At 37.0% G+C, this 14346-nt stretch overlaps 1 protein-coding gene across 3 annotated transcripts in view; it reads right to left on the bottom strand.

Moving 5' to 3' along the window:
* The window catches only part of LOC102235247 (cGMP-dependent protein kinase 1), a 93366-nt gene that overhangs the window by 12410 nt on the left and 66610 nt on the right, over positions 1–14346 (bottom strand). For 2 of the 3 annotated variants that reach the window (XM_023327931.1, XM_023327930.1), the window contains exons 7-8: positions 12316–12410; positions 1360–1425 (exon numbers count right to left, since the gene is read on the bottom strand). In XM_023327931.1, the coding sequence (XP_023183699.1) occupies positions 1360–1425; positions 12316–12410 (161 nt within the window). Of the gene's footprint in view, positions 1–1359; positions 1426–1667; positions 2175–12315; positions 12411–14346 lie in introns of those variants that run through there. The other variant, XM_023327932.1, reaches the window with a different exon arrangement.

Genomic DNA, 14346 nt, shown 5'->3' on the forward strand with positions numbered 1-14346 from the left:
AACATCCTATGAGAATAAATTCAGCAGTGGATTTGACTCGGAAAATGAATGTCCTGTCATGCTTGTAAAATAAATCTGACACACTTACACTTATAGCAAGTTACTTTTAGATTTTCCTTTAAATTATTATTAACGTTTATAGTAAAAAACATCTAAACAAGGCAGTTTTCATGTGATGCTCAAGACCAACCCTCCTGTTGCCTGACTCTTTTTAAGAGAAGCTTTTGCTTAAATACTTGGCTGATCGAGTTTTGCTTTCCAGGGAGTCAGCGGCTCCCTGCCACTTGTTTTTATTATGTCTCTTTCCCACAGCTACCGCTGTTATCTTTGTTTTGCCACTTAAGCTGAGCTGCTTTCATTTTAAAGCATCCATGGGTGCTCGGAAAATGAATAAAAGTGCGCAGAATAACAAAGATTGAAAAACAATTATCCTGCACCAAAACTGGCCTAGCTGTTTGACACAGGCATTAGTCTGGCTTTGTGAGCTGTGAAAGCATTAGTGTGACAGGCAGCAGCAATCACCCATGCTGGATGACTCCCTTACTATGTGCCTGTTTTCTGAGGCCAGCTGAATGTATTGGGTAAGATGACTCCAACTTACTCTGCTTTTCTATTCTGAACAATATCAAGAGGCCAAATAATACAAAAAAATCACCCTTATTTCCTTTCATAGCAGAAGTAAAACTAAAAATAACTACGATTGTCTAGCTTTCCTGTCTTAAGTCATTGAAATGTCACTAGAAAATGTCCTTCCTTTTAGGTCTATTTGCAGTTACAGAGCAACAGAAATCGCCGAAGAAAGCAAAGTAAAACACAGTCAAGTTCACAATTTTTGGCTGCAGATGTATTATAAATCAACATTACTAAAAAATTAGTAAATAATTGTATTGGAAAACAAAAATAGATAAAAAATTTCTAATTTGCAAACACATTTACTAGCAGAAGATGTGAAATATTACCAGTATTACCTAATCAAACCAAGAAAGTAAATATATTTACATAAAAAGTTTTGATGTAGATCCATTAAATTTAAGGACATTGATATGATTTTATTCATCACAGCAACTAATGACTTCCACTTTGTAAATGATATAATTAAATCAATTAACTTCTCAATGATATTCAAGTTTTTTTAGCTGCACCTGTGTTTTGTTTCTTGACATGTATCTTAAATCATTTTGGCTAAGATGAGGACCTTTAATGTTAGGGGTACAGAAAGGATCTCAAATGGCTATGGGATGCAATGATTTGACCTTAGCGGGAGTAGCAGCAGAATTTAGGAACCAGCTTCTGATGCAATTAATTCCCTTTTCTTTTAAGTGCCCGACAGTGCAAAACAAAATAAATGTTGCTACTTACTCTCGATCGATAACCAAACAGGTGACTGCCTCTGCTGCAATGACGTTAGCTGTTCTTATGTCCTCGCTGGAGAAAATAAAACAAAGAAAGAAGAATTAGCCTTTTTGAAACAGTGGTGCAAATAAAAATCAGCAATGTCATTATTAAAGTTCTCTGTTTTTATCATTAAAAGCTTTGTTACAACTGTGGGAGTGGACACAGTTCACAATTATTGTCCAATTTAGCTATATTCCCTCTAATTTAATGTGGCACGCGATAAAAGCATAATTTGCAACAGACATCCCACATCCCTGCAGGACTGGCATTACTCTTTATCATATTTGACACCGAGTTCATCTTCCTCTTCAGATGAGTCGCCCCAGTCACATGAATCTTCCGAGTCCGAATTCCAAGAATCCATCTTTCCCTCTGGAATATTTTCAGTGCATGAAGAACCACAACAATATGTTCTAAGTTAGAAGCAGAACTGAGCCAAAGGGAGCCTTCCAACAGAAGACATCTGTGGTCTTTCATCAAAAAAATTCAGTCCAGTTGAAGAGCAGTCAGTTCTGTTATAAAGAGTAGAAATGCAAAAAAAAGGGGAAATTCAGATATTGTCCCATAAGCAGAAAACAGAATTCCCTATCTTTTCCAAAAGAAGAAAAATAAAATGGTTTATTTAAGGTCATTGGTATGGTTTAATTTCCAGCAAATCCAAACTAGAACACATGTTGGTCCTGATTGTGTGGGAGCAAATTCAATTTCGCTGAAATGCTACCAGTAACTGGCAATCATTGTCTCTGTTTGCTGTGAAGTCCCAGAGATAGAGCGACCTATTTCAATGAACAGAGGTGACAATCCCTCTTCATGCCATCTCTACTGCCTCTGCTTTCCCTAGTCCAAACACACTCATAGGCACGGCCACCCACACCTCACCCCTCGCTCCCCAAACACACATAAACTCGGCCTCAGTCTTTCTGCTGACCCCGTTGAAAAAAGGTCACAGCTGGTGAGGGGAACAGAGTTTGAAATGTGAGGACGACAGTGAAGAACAGAGAAAGAGGAGAGGTTGGCAGCCTTTGACAGGGGGTAAAAGATATATCAACAGATGACCACGCACACTCTCCAGCTAGCATAATGCCTACTCTGGTATATTCCCCCCCGGTAAGCTACTGTGACCTGCATCCATGATCTTAGCATAATACTCAGCATAATACTCAGCATAATACTCAGTTTCCTCACCTGTAACACAATTTAAATTACTGTGAAAAAAACAAAAAGGGTGACTGGAAATGCAAAATTGGGAAGGCTGCAAACAGTGGATAAAACTGTCATCCTGTAACTAGCGTTTTTTTATTATTTTTTTTATTTAACTTTCTGAACAATGTAACATGGCCTGAGAGTTATTAAATAACAAAACTAAATACGTAAATATAAAAAGTTACTTATCACTTGTCCCTGCAGGTTTTGGTTGCTTCTTAAGATAATGAGAATATTCATATCTCTGTGATGTGCACAGTGTATATGTTACTATACACTGCAGGTGGCAGGCTATGCTCAAGTTGGTGTCTGATTCACATAGAATTACTTGGTGCAAAATCAAAGGGCATCTTTAACAATTTCTAAATTATCTGAACTACATTTCTGAATGGGAGAAATAAATGGAGGATCTACCTTGTCCACTATTCATATAGAACCCACCACTGGTAAAATCCCTTTTTTTGAAATTCCAACATATTGATACAAAATTCAATTTACCACTCACTCACATACAAGCACAACCACGCACTTTACATGTTTTTGCTTGTCATAATGAGCAACGGTTCCACCCACGATTGGTTATGCAAATTACTTGTCTTCAGAAAGTGAACCATGGGGACAGAACAAAACAACGTAGCACATAGGGCTGTCTTGAAATTGTGTTCATGCGGGCATGAAACATTCTGAGGAGACCAAGAGAGGTTCATATTACCAGGAGATTTTTACACCTGTCCCCTGCTGCTCAACTGCAGCTGAGGAAAACAACACTGGATCGCCCTGGCAGTGATGCTGGCAATGTTCTTCATGAAATATAATCCCGAAACAATATCTGTCACCGTGACTCATTTGTACACTACTGAGTCTAAGTCAACCTCGATGGCTTTGAACCCGTTCATTGAAATGCCCTGGGAAGGTGACGAACACATTTGTACAAGAACCCAGTACGTTAAAAACAGCTGCGTGCTGAATCTGAAATGCCCTTTGGAGTCATACAGAAGCTTGTGGTGTGGATTTCCACACATGGCTGCAATGAACATGATAATTGGAAAGTGATCTGCTGTCCTGAAACCAGGGTTGTGAAAACAGTGCACACACACACACACACAGACCGTAGAGTGGAAAGTGTATATCTGGTCTTAAGTGAGGCAAAAAAGAAAAAGAAGATAAGTTGATTGAAGAAGATCTGTGGTTATTTTCCAAAATATGTACTTTTGCAAACAAAATGAATAAAACCAGTAGAAAACAAGATTTTTATGTATTATTGGATTTTATCTCTAACAATTATGTCTACATAGAGATAATCTGTAAATATAAAAATTGTGACTGTAGAAATGATTAGAGCTGCAACATTCTGACAAATATTTGAGTCAGACCTTCGTTGTTTACTCATTTTCACTGTAGCTACATAAGAAACTTTCAATTTTAGTCGCATCTGGGAGGTCATCTTGTTTTGTATTGTATTTTAAAGTTGCACTGTGGATTGTAGCTTTATGCACTTTATGCATGTTAACATTCTGCATATGTATAACTTTAAACAATGCTGTTAATCAAAGATGTTAGCTGTGCTAACATCTTTGATTCGCTCAGTACACGTATGCAAAAATGGAAGAGTCCTACCTAAAATTAAAAGGTACATGTTTTTGAACCATTACGCCCCTTGTAAAAATCACATTCTGCATAAATAAAACCTTTTTTCTGGCATACAGAAATAACTCTAAATATGTCGAGTTCAAAGCTGTTTATTTCAAATCTTTTATTAGATTCCAACATTAGATGAAAACATTAATGACTCACTCCCTGTTCAAAACTGTATTTCAGCAGAAAAAGCATTTATAGGCCGATTCCAAACTGAACTGCAGATTTCTGAATATAATTCCAATGTTAGTGTCATACAGTAAACATTCCTGTGCAGTGTGTGTTATCATGTTGCAGAGGCATGCGCTGCAAACAACAGCTATGTAAGCAAATGTCTACAGGAGTTAAAAAATATTTGGTATGTTTTAGACAAATGTTTAACAACCAGGGATTACATACAAGGACATAAAACAGGAATGTAAATATAAAGCATGAACAGCAGAAGATAGGAATGTGATTTATAAGATGGGAAGAGTTGGAGTGAAAGGAATGAGATAATTCTATACAGCTGTGCTAACATCTTTGATCAATGCATTTTGTGCTGCAACCAAAACCCATATTAGGAAACGTTAGCAAAATTGTACTTGCGCAACACGACTGCAAAAAAAAAAAAAAAAAAAAAAAAGAAAACACTCAAATTCCGCCTAATATTTTGGTACAGCACAATAGCAGTACCTCTACTAGCAGGTTCTGGGAAGAAAAAAATATTAATACAGCAGCTAAAAAGATCTGTGCCTGCTGTCTTTCATTATACCAAGGTAAACTGCAAAATGATATTCCTAATATGCATAAACCAGAAAGAAATGATCAGACTTTAGAAAGCTAAAAGAAAAGAAGTATCTACTCGATAGTCTGTAAATCTAACTTCCAGCTTCTTTTATTTTTTGATTACAGATAGATTGGTCATGAATGCAAAAGCTGCAAAATATGTTATTGTGACATAAAAGAGTGTTTGAATAAAAAAATAATAACTTGGCTGACAGAGGCAACATACCAACACTAACCCTGGCTGACGGTAATAATTAATGAGATCGCTGTTGTTGGTCTCTGAATGTAATCTGATATTCTGTCACTGAGATCAGCAGACATAGACAGTATTTACTCAGTGGATGTTTTAAGGTCAGAGATTGTTTGAAGTATTGTCACATATTGTGAAGCCAACATTTTACTCTTCTTCCTGTAGAAGCTGTAAGCTATTTCAAAACAGCACACCAAAGTGGATGCATTTCATTTCCTGGAACATGCATCTACTGGGATGTATACATAAATATCTACAGTGATGTTCGTTCAGGGTTATACATAGACATTCTGAAGAGAGAGTGTGTAATCTATTATGTCTTCTACTGTTTCCTCACACCAGCCCTCACAAGAGTTTCAGCTGATTATATACATAGCAGGAGAATAGACTTTGACTTGTAAATATGTTGTTCTCATAGATCAAAGACCAAATCTTCAGAAAGACAGAAAAGCTGGTGAATAGGGGCTATTGAGTTTCATGAGCGAGAACACAACTAGAACTCACAATTACAAGGATGACCCTTTGGAAGAGCCTTCTGATCAAAAGCTTGTTGCACAGACGGCCAGAATCTCTAGCATTTGAATTTCCAAGACATGTTTATCTATCAAAGGTGGAGTTGAATGAGCTTATCTTATTCAAGACGCTCAGTTACAAAATAAGTTTATGATACTCAGATGAACACAATATGAAGGAGATGTTGGGATAGAAAAAAACACTTCCTCTTCACGTCATATTCAGTTAAATTGAATTAAATATTAATTCTGATGAGGCTCATTTCTCAGATGAAGAACATTTAAAAAGAAACATTTAAGCAGGTAATAAATTATAATTAAGCATTGATTTTAAAAAATTGGCCTGATATAATATTCTTATAAAACATATACTGTATGTATTTAAGGCTACATATTAGCCCTTAAATACATTACGTTGTGTACTTGGACGTCTCTGAAGTACAGAAATAGGGAAAGTTCTCTTTTTTGAGTAAAGCACTTCACGGATGAATATTTCAGCAATCTCCACAGTATCAAGAAGTACTTGCTGAAAGACTTGACTCGGATTGAGGGCTGAGATTCTTCTGTCTATGGAACCGATGGACGCAGCATAAGGGTAAGTTGCAAATAAAACTAAAATGACAAAAACCTTTTATTTTAGACATGAGTTTATTGAATGCTCATAGGACGTCCTGGCCATTGTTTTTATAGCAGAAGCATTGTGTCTTCTGGTTATGTTAGCACTGTGTGCTCACCTTTAGCTCCTAGAGGTCATATCCACACTGTGTTTTTAATAGTATTATTATATCTTGGAGAACACATTATCCAAATGCATTTAGTGGCATTTTTGTGCCGCTCGATAATCATATATAGCTATGCTATCAAACTGCAAAAATGGTCCAGTGGAGTGGAGCCAGGACCATTGCTGTCCAGTTTTTGGCCTTAAGCAGAAATGCTTTGAGATGCCCCATCTACCGCCGTAAGGGAATGACCAACAATATTTATCAGTGCATTTCTCTACATTTGGTCAAGGAAAATTAAGGTTACTGGAGATAACACTCATGTTAGAGTGGGATTGAAATGAGGAAACAAGTGAAGTAAGATTAATTAAATGCAGCAATGTGGATTGTGATCCAGTTTGGATCACACACCACTCATCATATAAACTGAATAGAATAAGACTTACTGTTTCCACATGCTGTACTTGTTTGATGGAAACCCCTAAGAAAAATCCAAAATGTCTGACCTTACAAAAGCAGCTGATCCATATAATCATGACAGATTTTGTTTTCTTGAGGAATATTGAGGAGGAGATTATTAAAACCAGAAAACCCTCAAAGTCAGCAAAACGTTTTTGCATTAAGTAATTATTGTACATTAACAGACTGTAACACTGTCGATCAGAAAAAAATCATTCTTGAAGCAGGAAATTAGTCAAAATTCCAGCAAACTATTCTGAGATACCTTTGGAAGGATTCCCTAAATGTGTTACCCAAGTCATACAATCCAAAACAAAACTACCAAATACTAAGGAAATATATTAACATTTCTGATTTTAAAAAAATCTTTAAAAATGTTATTTTCCATTGATTTTCTTAATCCTAACAGATCTAAACAGGGAGTGGAGAATGGCTTATTTTAATACAGTCTATGTAAATATATCATTTTGACTGCAGTACTTATGTTTTGTCATATGCATTTATTTAAAATGTACACAAAAGCAGTTGCAGCAAATATCTAAATTTACATAAGATGTGGTAAGATGACACTGACTTAGCATTGCCTTGGCTTAATTTTTCTCATTTGGTTTGCATATTTGTGTTGCTCCCTCTGCCTGTCTGACATTTGTCTTGCTTTCTGTCCCTCCCTCGCACTTGATTTTGGTTGCTGATTGCAGTCATCTGATTCTCATTTACCATCAGTTGTTTTGTAGAGATTCTCATTTTTTGTTCTACATTAGGGTCGACTAATTCAAGATTTCCACCTTTTTGACAGCCACTTTGCTATGTTCTTATCAAACAGCACATATTACAAGTCATTAATGTATAAAGATCACATTTTTATTTTTAACATAATACTTCCACTTGCACCAGATCATGTTTCCTCTGACTCGCATGCATTTTAATAATCAGCCTACTTTATATCCTGCAGTCATTAGTTTTTAACATATGGGGAAAGACTAGCCATCTGTGTAGCTCCAGCTGTTGCCAGCTCATTACTTTCAATATCTCCAGGACTCCCTGTGAAATTAAACACTCGTGTGTTTTACCAACACATAAATTGAAAATCTTTCCTCCTTCTCATAATCCTGCTTCAGGTTTGTCGTAAGGTTTTTATGTTTTAAAGACAACATGAATGTTTGAAACCTGATTGGCTACAGATCCTGCATTCAGTGGCCACCAGATGGCGACATGTGCATTTATTTTTATAATGGAGGCTATTTCCATGAGTGCATATCTTATGATTCTGTCTGACTAATTGCAGATAAAAACTTTAGATTGCACTCTGCCTTCACAATCTATGTTTGGGTAAAACTTTAAACACAGAGAAGCAACGTCATAACAGCATTAAACAAACTGGAGAAGGGTAACACCACTCCTAGCCCTGGACAAAGGTCTTCAATACCAGAATCTGAATTTTGTTATTTTTTTAACAGGGAGTTGTTCTCTGGTGTCTGAATGCTGAAATAAACCAAATGTTAAACAACGTATGAGAATATTTTCATTTATATAACAGATCTTATTGTGGAATGTTGGATGTCTTGCTTTATATCTAAATATTTGATGCATTTTTCTCACAGATACATAATGCTACCTTTTATTAGGAGCAATAATAGTGAAATATTTTGTAGAAATGTCCATTACAGATACACAAAGAGAGAAACAATTTATTACAGTAGTCAAGGACAGCATGAAGATGTATTTGCTGGCAATGAAAAAAGGAAGTGAGAAAAAAGAGAAAAGATTGTCTAAATAAAATTTGTCTTGAAATGGGAGCACGTCATTTGATAGTCAGACACAAAACCTATTGGATTACATGATCCTATGTTTTCTGTTTGTATTAAGTACAAACAAAAATAAAGAAATATAAATTATTTACTATGAACATCAATAGTCCTTTTTTGCTGTTAGTAAACACACCATACCTAAGTGAGGTCATGCTAATTAGATAACTTGGTGTGGCTGGTTTTTACTGATGTAAAAATGATCAATGTCAGCAATGAGTTTGAAAATTAAGCATAAAGAAGCAAAATAGCTTTAAGAAAAATGAAAAAGAATGTGTTGTTGGCAAAGTTGTTGCTCATTAAGATTGTGTTTTGAAACTTAAGCAGATAACAGAAAGGCATAACAACATAAACTCATCCTGGGTTTTCAACATCTGTCTGTAAAGGAACAAGCTGGATTTCAAAATGTGAGCAACCTTACCTACCACATCGCTTTCTGTTGTGCTGTCGTTTAGACACAATTGTTTTCTTAATCATTTACAAAAGTTTACCATATTCGTTTAAAGGCTCCCACATACTCTGGCGTACTTCAATTTGCGGAGCTCACCTCGAACTCGAAGCAAACTCAATTTTTACAAACACGATTCAAAAGCCAAATGCCACTTACAGCATGAACGTCAGAGAAAAATGTTGCTTTAACCATAGTTCTTTAAGAGAAATCTGAACTGGCTGAAGTCTGCATCGACAGGTCAAAGTTGAACAAAACCGGCAGCAGCAGTAAACCCTTGATCAACAATTCTCTAAAACACAACATATTACATCAAAGATTTTCAATGTCAACTTTCATTGAGGCAGTCAACGGCACTTGATTTTACATCAATGACTAAAGCCTTCTCTGTGCGTCACTGTTGTTGCATCTCATTGAGTTGATTAGCAGATGAAGATTCTTAGACCAGATTTAACACCATTATAATCTCTGGCTGAGTGTTATGAGGCTGTTATGCACTCTTCTTTTACAAAGTGCAAGTGAGAAATGTCAGTTGTTGCTGGACTCAAACCAAATCTCACTCCATCTTTATGATATCAGCCTTTGCTGTACTGGATTTTAGGATTTCCCCCGATGTATCTCTCAATCAATAAAGCAGAAGGCTATTTTTTTGTTTGTCTGACAGTTTATGAAATATAAGAACATTTTAAAATGGATGATATAAAACATACACCATCTATTAACAGTGTAAAGAAAAGTGTGCCTGGCTAGACAATAATAATAATAATAAAAAAAAAACATTTGGCAGTTTATTACAGGTGTCAAATGAAGAGAGTTGCAGCAAAAATAACATGTAAAAAAATTGGAGTCTATTGATGATAATAAAATGAAAAATGCTAATACAAATATTCACATCCCTCATCCTAGCCGAACCAAAAGCAGCAGTCACCAACACATCTCTGGTGATTCCCCTTCTTTCACTTCCATACACTCAGATAACATTTATGATAAATTAACAGGATATACTTTAAGTCGGTTCTTTCTCAGGAGAAAACAAATCAGGAAATCCCAAAGCCTAGAAGGAGTCTCCCTTCCTGCAAAACCAAAAGACCATCTGACCCCAGTCCTCATAAAGATCGATAATTAATATTTAGAGTTGAGTGATGTCCCTTCCTGCTTCAAATGTTTTACCATTATTGTGGTCTTATCAATAGACCGAATGATTACAGACCATGTACTCTATTGTTTGGGGTCATCAAGCATTGTGATAGACTAGTTTTAGCCTACTTAGCAAACATCCCAGCACAGCTAATGGGTAGTGTGTGGTTTGCCTAAAAGGGAACTGGACAATGCATTGCATTCTGGAATGCTTCAGGTGAATAGGGGTTTATGTAATGATCCTGCTTAGAGACCATTGCATAAATGATTGTAATATAAACTATTAGTTTACATTACGACTCCAGAAGTCATGTCTTCCAAACTTTTTATACACAGGCTAAAAATATGATGACTAGAGCTCTGGGAATGTACATGCCAAACTTCTCAACTCATTCTTCATGACTTCAGCTCTATCTTGATGACAACTGTGTCACTTCCTTTAGGCCAGTGAAGCTCACTTCACACAGGAAATGTGATTAACCCACAGCCCGCAGTAGCTGGTTTACTATTACAACAGGAAAATGTTGTTCATTTGTTTCAATGTCTGGTCAGGGGCAGCAATAAACCCAAGCTGAAGTTTGACTTCTCCATATTCCATTGTACATTATGGAAGAACTGAACAGTGATGTGCCACACCATATGTAGTGTATAGAGGCCAGAAATCAACCAGCTTTCTCAATAAGAGCTAGAAAATAAATCTAAAGCTAAATGTGTCATTTTTTTTTTTAGAAGTATGTCACTGGATAGTTTTTGGATGATAGCAATGAGCCAATGTTTTGTTTCTCAGCAGGTTGCTGGTCATTTTGGGCCATGATCAATTTCTACTTGGCAGTTTTGATCTTTTTGTACATATTTTTACAATCAAGGATTTAAAGAAAATTTTAATCTGTCCGTGCCTAATATTAGCAAATGTGGTTATCTGAATCTAATATTTACAAGCAGGAAAGCAATGAGTTAGTTTAGTTGAATTAGAGATCATAATCTGTTATATATTATACAAGTCAACTGGCCCAAATGGGAAATCAGAGTAGAATTTGTAATATCAGTAATCAGTACTTAGTGATAATACATGACATTTAAGCATCTTTATGATTACTCCATGATATCAATTATTTATCCATAAATACCAAATTAAAGAAACTGTTACAAGTATTGATTATCAAATGACTATTTGTGTATATGAAATAAGATGTTGAAAATTGGTGAAGATGAAAATTAATCTTGAACCCAAAGTGGCTGGTGAGAAAATGTTGTTTCCCACCTGTAACAGCACTGAGTTCATAGTTTTGCAGCAGCTTACGCAACTCAGGCTGATACAGTCAGAACGAGAACCTGAGCACATATATAAGACTGGAGACATGACGGTCGAACTTTTGAAGGTAGCCATCAATACAGCTCCTCCTGATAATATCCACCAGCCCTATATCAACTCTGGAGACACAGTTTCTGGTTCCATTTATTTCTCAGTGCCTGTTCTAACATTCACTCCACCTTCAAAAGGCCCAGCAGAGCATGGACTTTCTGCTGTAAGTGAGGAAACCCAGCCGACTCCAGGAGTTGTTAATGCTTCTCTACATTGCACTCATTGAATCTGTTCTGTCACATACATCACAGACTGCAGCCAAAGAAAGGACAGGAATACATTTTAGAATTTTAACACAAAGCACTACAAAGAAAACCAATGGGGCACCTTACTATTTTCTCTCAAGAAGCAGGAAGCAAGTCAGGAAAATACTTGGCAACACATCAACAGAATTTGCAACTTTAGACTTTCTTTTGCTCATTCCAAAGAGCCTTGAGTATAAAAAAAGAAGCAAGGATGCAACTTCTTAGTCCTCATTTTCAACAACACTGCCTGTCTTCAGTTGCCATGTCTGACACAAGTAAACACCGATGCACCTCGACAAACACCTGATTCTGAGAGGAGAGATTTAAGAATGAGTAGGAATTGGGAGAATGGGAGAGTTATTAGGTACAATCTTACCCTTGCAGTGCTTTCTCTCCAAACCAGTCACCTTTTCCTAGGCTGTGGAGGTACACAGGCTCTCCGTTGGGCAAATCTTCCCTGGTCACATTAACCTGCCGAAAGAGGGACATAATAGGAGGAAAGTAACAGGTAAGCAGGGTGTAGCATGAAGAAGGTGAGGAAGATCTAGACTGAAAGATGTCTTGCATCTAAAGGAAGATAGGAAGCATTTGATTAAATAACTGCAACAACATAAATTAATATTAATTATTTTGTTGGTTTGAGCACACTGAAAAACACTAACTTGTCTTTAAACATATTTTGTCACAGCCAGGTAATTATCTTCATGGTGCAGGAGTTAAGAGGCATTGCTAACTTCTTTATCAGCTAGATGGCACATATGAAATGACACTCTGCATTGAACCAAAGACTTACAAATTATAGGATTGGCACTTGAGTACATTTTCAGGGGAGCGGATGGAGATGATTGTTTCGCCTAATGAAGGCTCTCGTCTTCATCCATTAGGTGTCGCAACATAAATCCAGCAACAGCGTGCTGGAATGCAGTGAACAGCTGATTGACAGCCTAATTACCCGTGATCGTGTATAATCCTGTCGTCGCAGAGAAAAAGCAAAGAGAGAAAGTAGAGGAAGTGAAAAGTGTACACCAAAGAAGTTGTACTGCATCTGTTTCAGATCAGAAGGTGGAACAGGAAGGACAGAAAATCCAGCGTTTGGTTTACAAAAAGCTTTTGGGAATCTGTCACCTTGAGAGTGGATCCTTGGTTACCAACATATTTTCAGTACTACGGTTTGTCCTTTGGACAGATTGTGAGTAATTTTTCAAAGCAATATTAACAATAAAACTCAATTACTTAATAACTTTATAGTTCAATGTGTGATTAAGTAGTGTTATCATTATGCAACAGTGGTGACATTTCATTTAAGCTTGCATTGATTCTGCAGCAGTGGCATGTATATGCTGTGCATATGTCAGCTCAGAATTGATGCTACAAAATCTTTCATTTTTCAAATTTTGGCTGGAGACCACAGGCCGGAGCATTGTTTATCTCAGACAGAGATATCTCACCATTGAAATGCAAGGCAGACAGATAATGTTGTAATAGGGGCAGCAAAGTATGCACAGGCTAATGGGCTGATTAGTAAGCTCAGTGTGTGCTCTGTACCAGTAAGGATAGGACCTTTTAAAGTATGCTGTAGCCCTATGTATATTGGCTGATTGATGCAGTATGTGAAAACTCACTGCATGACGGATTGAGACATTTGTTTAAGAGGACAAGATGGAGTGATGCAGGCCAAATGTTTGTTAGTGTTGGTGTACCCTCTTGTTATGCTGTATTGCACAATTTCAGGTACAGTTTTATGTCCAGGTTGTTGGGCTCTACAAGCAAAATATTGTTTTTCACATATAGACCATGCTTTAAGCTCTGTGAGGCTTTAATTAAACACGTGGAACCACTGAAGGCTTTCTGTCATTGTTTGTAATTAAAATGTTGTTTTTGGTTTTCTTTTTGCTTCGGATCTACTGTATATGTTTCTTTATTTAACTGAATTAAGTTATCCATCCATCCATCCATCCATTTTCTGTTCACCCTTTGTCCCTAATGGGGTCGGGAGGGTTGCTGGTGCCCATCTCCAGCTACGTTGCAGGCGAGAGGCGGGGTACACCCTGGACAGGTCGCCAGTCTGTCGCAGGGCAACACAAAGACATACAGGACAAACAACCATTCACACATACACTCACCCCTAGGGAGAATTTAGAGAGACCAATTAACCTAACAGTCATGTTTTTGGACTGTGGGAGGAAGCCGGAGTACCCGGAGAGAACCCACGCATGCACAGGGAGAACATGCAAACTCCATGCAGAAAGACCCTGGCCGGGAATCGAACCCAGGACCTTCTTGCTGCAAGGCAACAGTGCTACCAACTGCGCCACTGTGCAGCCCCAGAATTAAGTTAGTGTTGAGCAATTTATATTTCAATTCAATCTATTTTTTGCTGCTATAAAAGTTATGGACAGATGGATGG

This window comes from Xiphophorus maculatus, chromosome 22, assembly GCF_002775205.1.
Source record: "Xiphophorus maculatus strain JP 163 A chromosome 22, X_maculatus-5.0-male, whole genome shotgun sequence".
Lineage (NCBI taxonomy): Eukaryota > Metazoa > Chordata > Actinopteri > Cyprinodontiformes > Poeciliidae > Xiphophorus > Xiphophorus maculatus.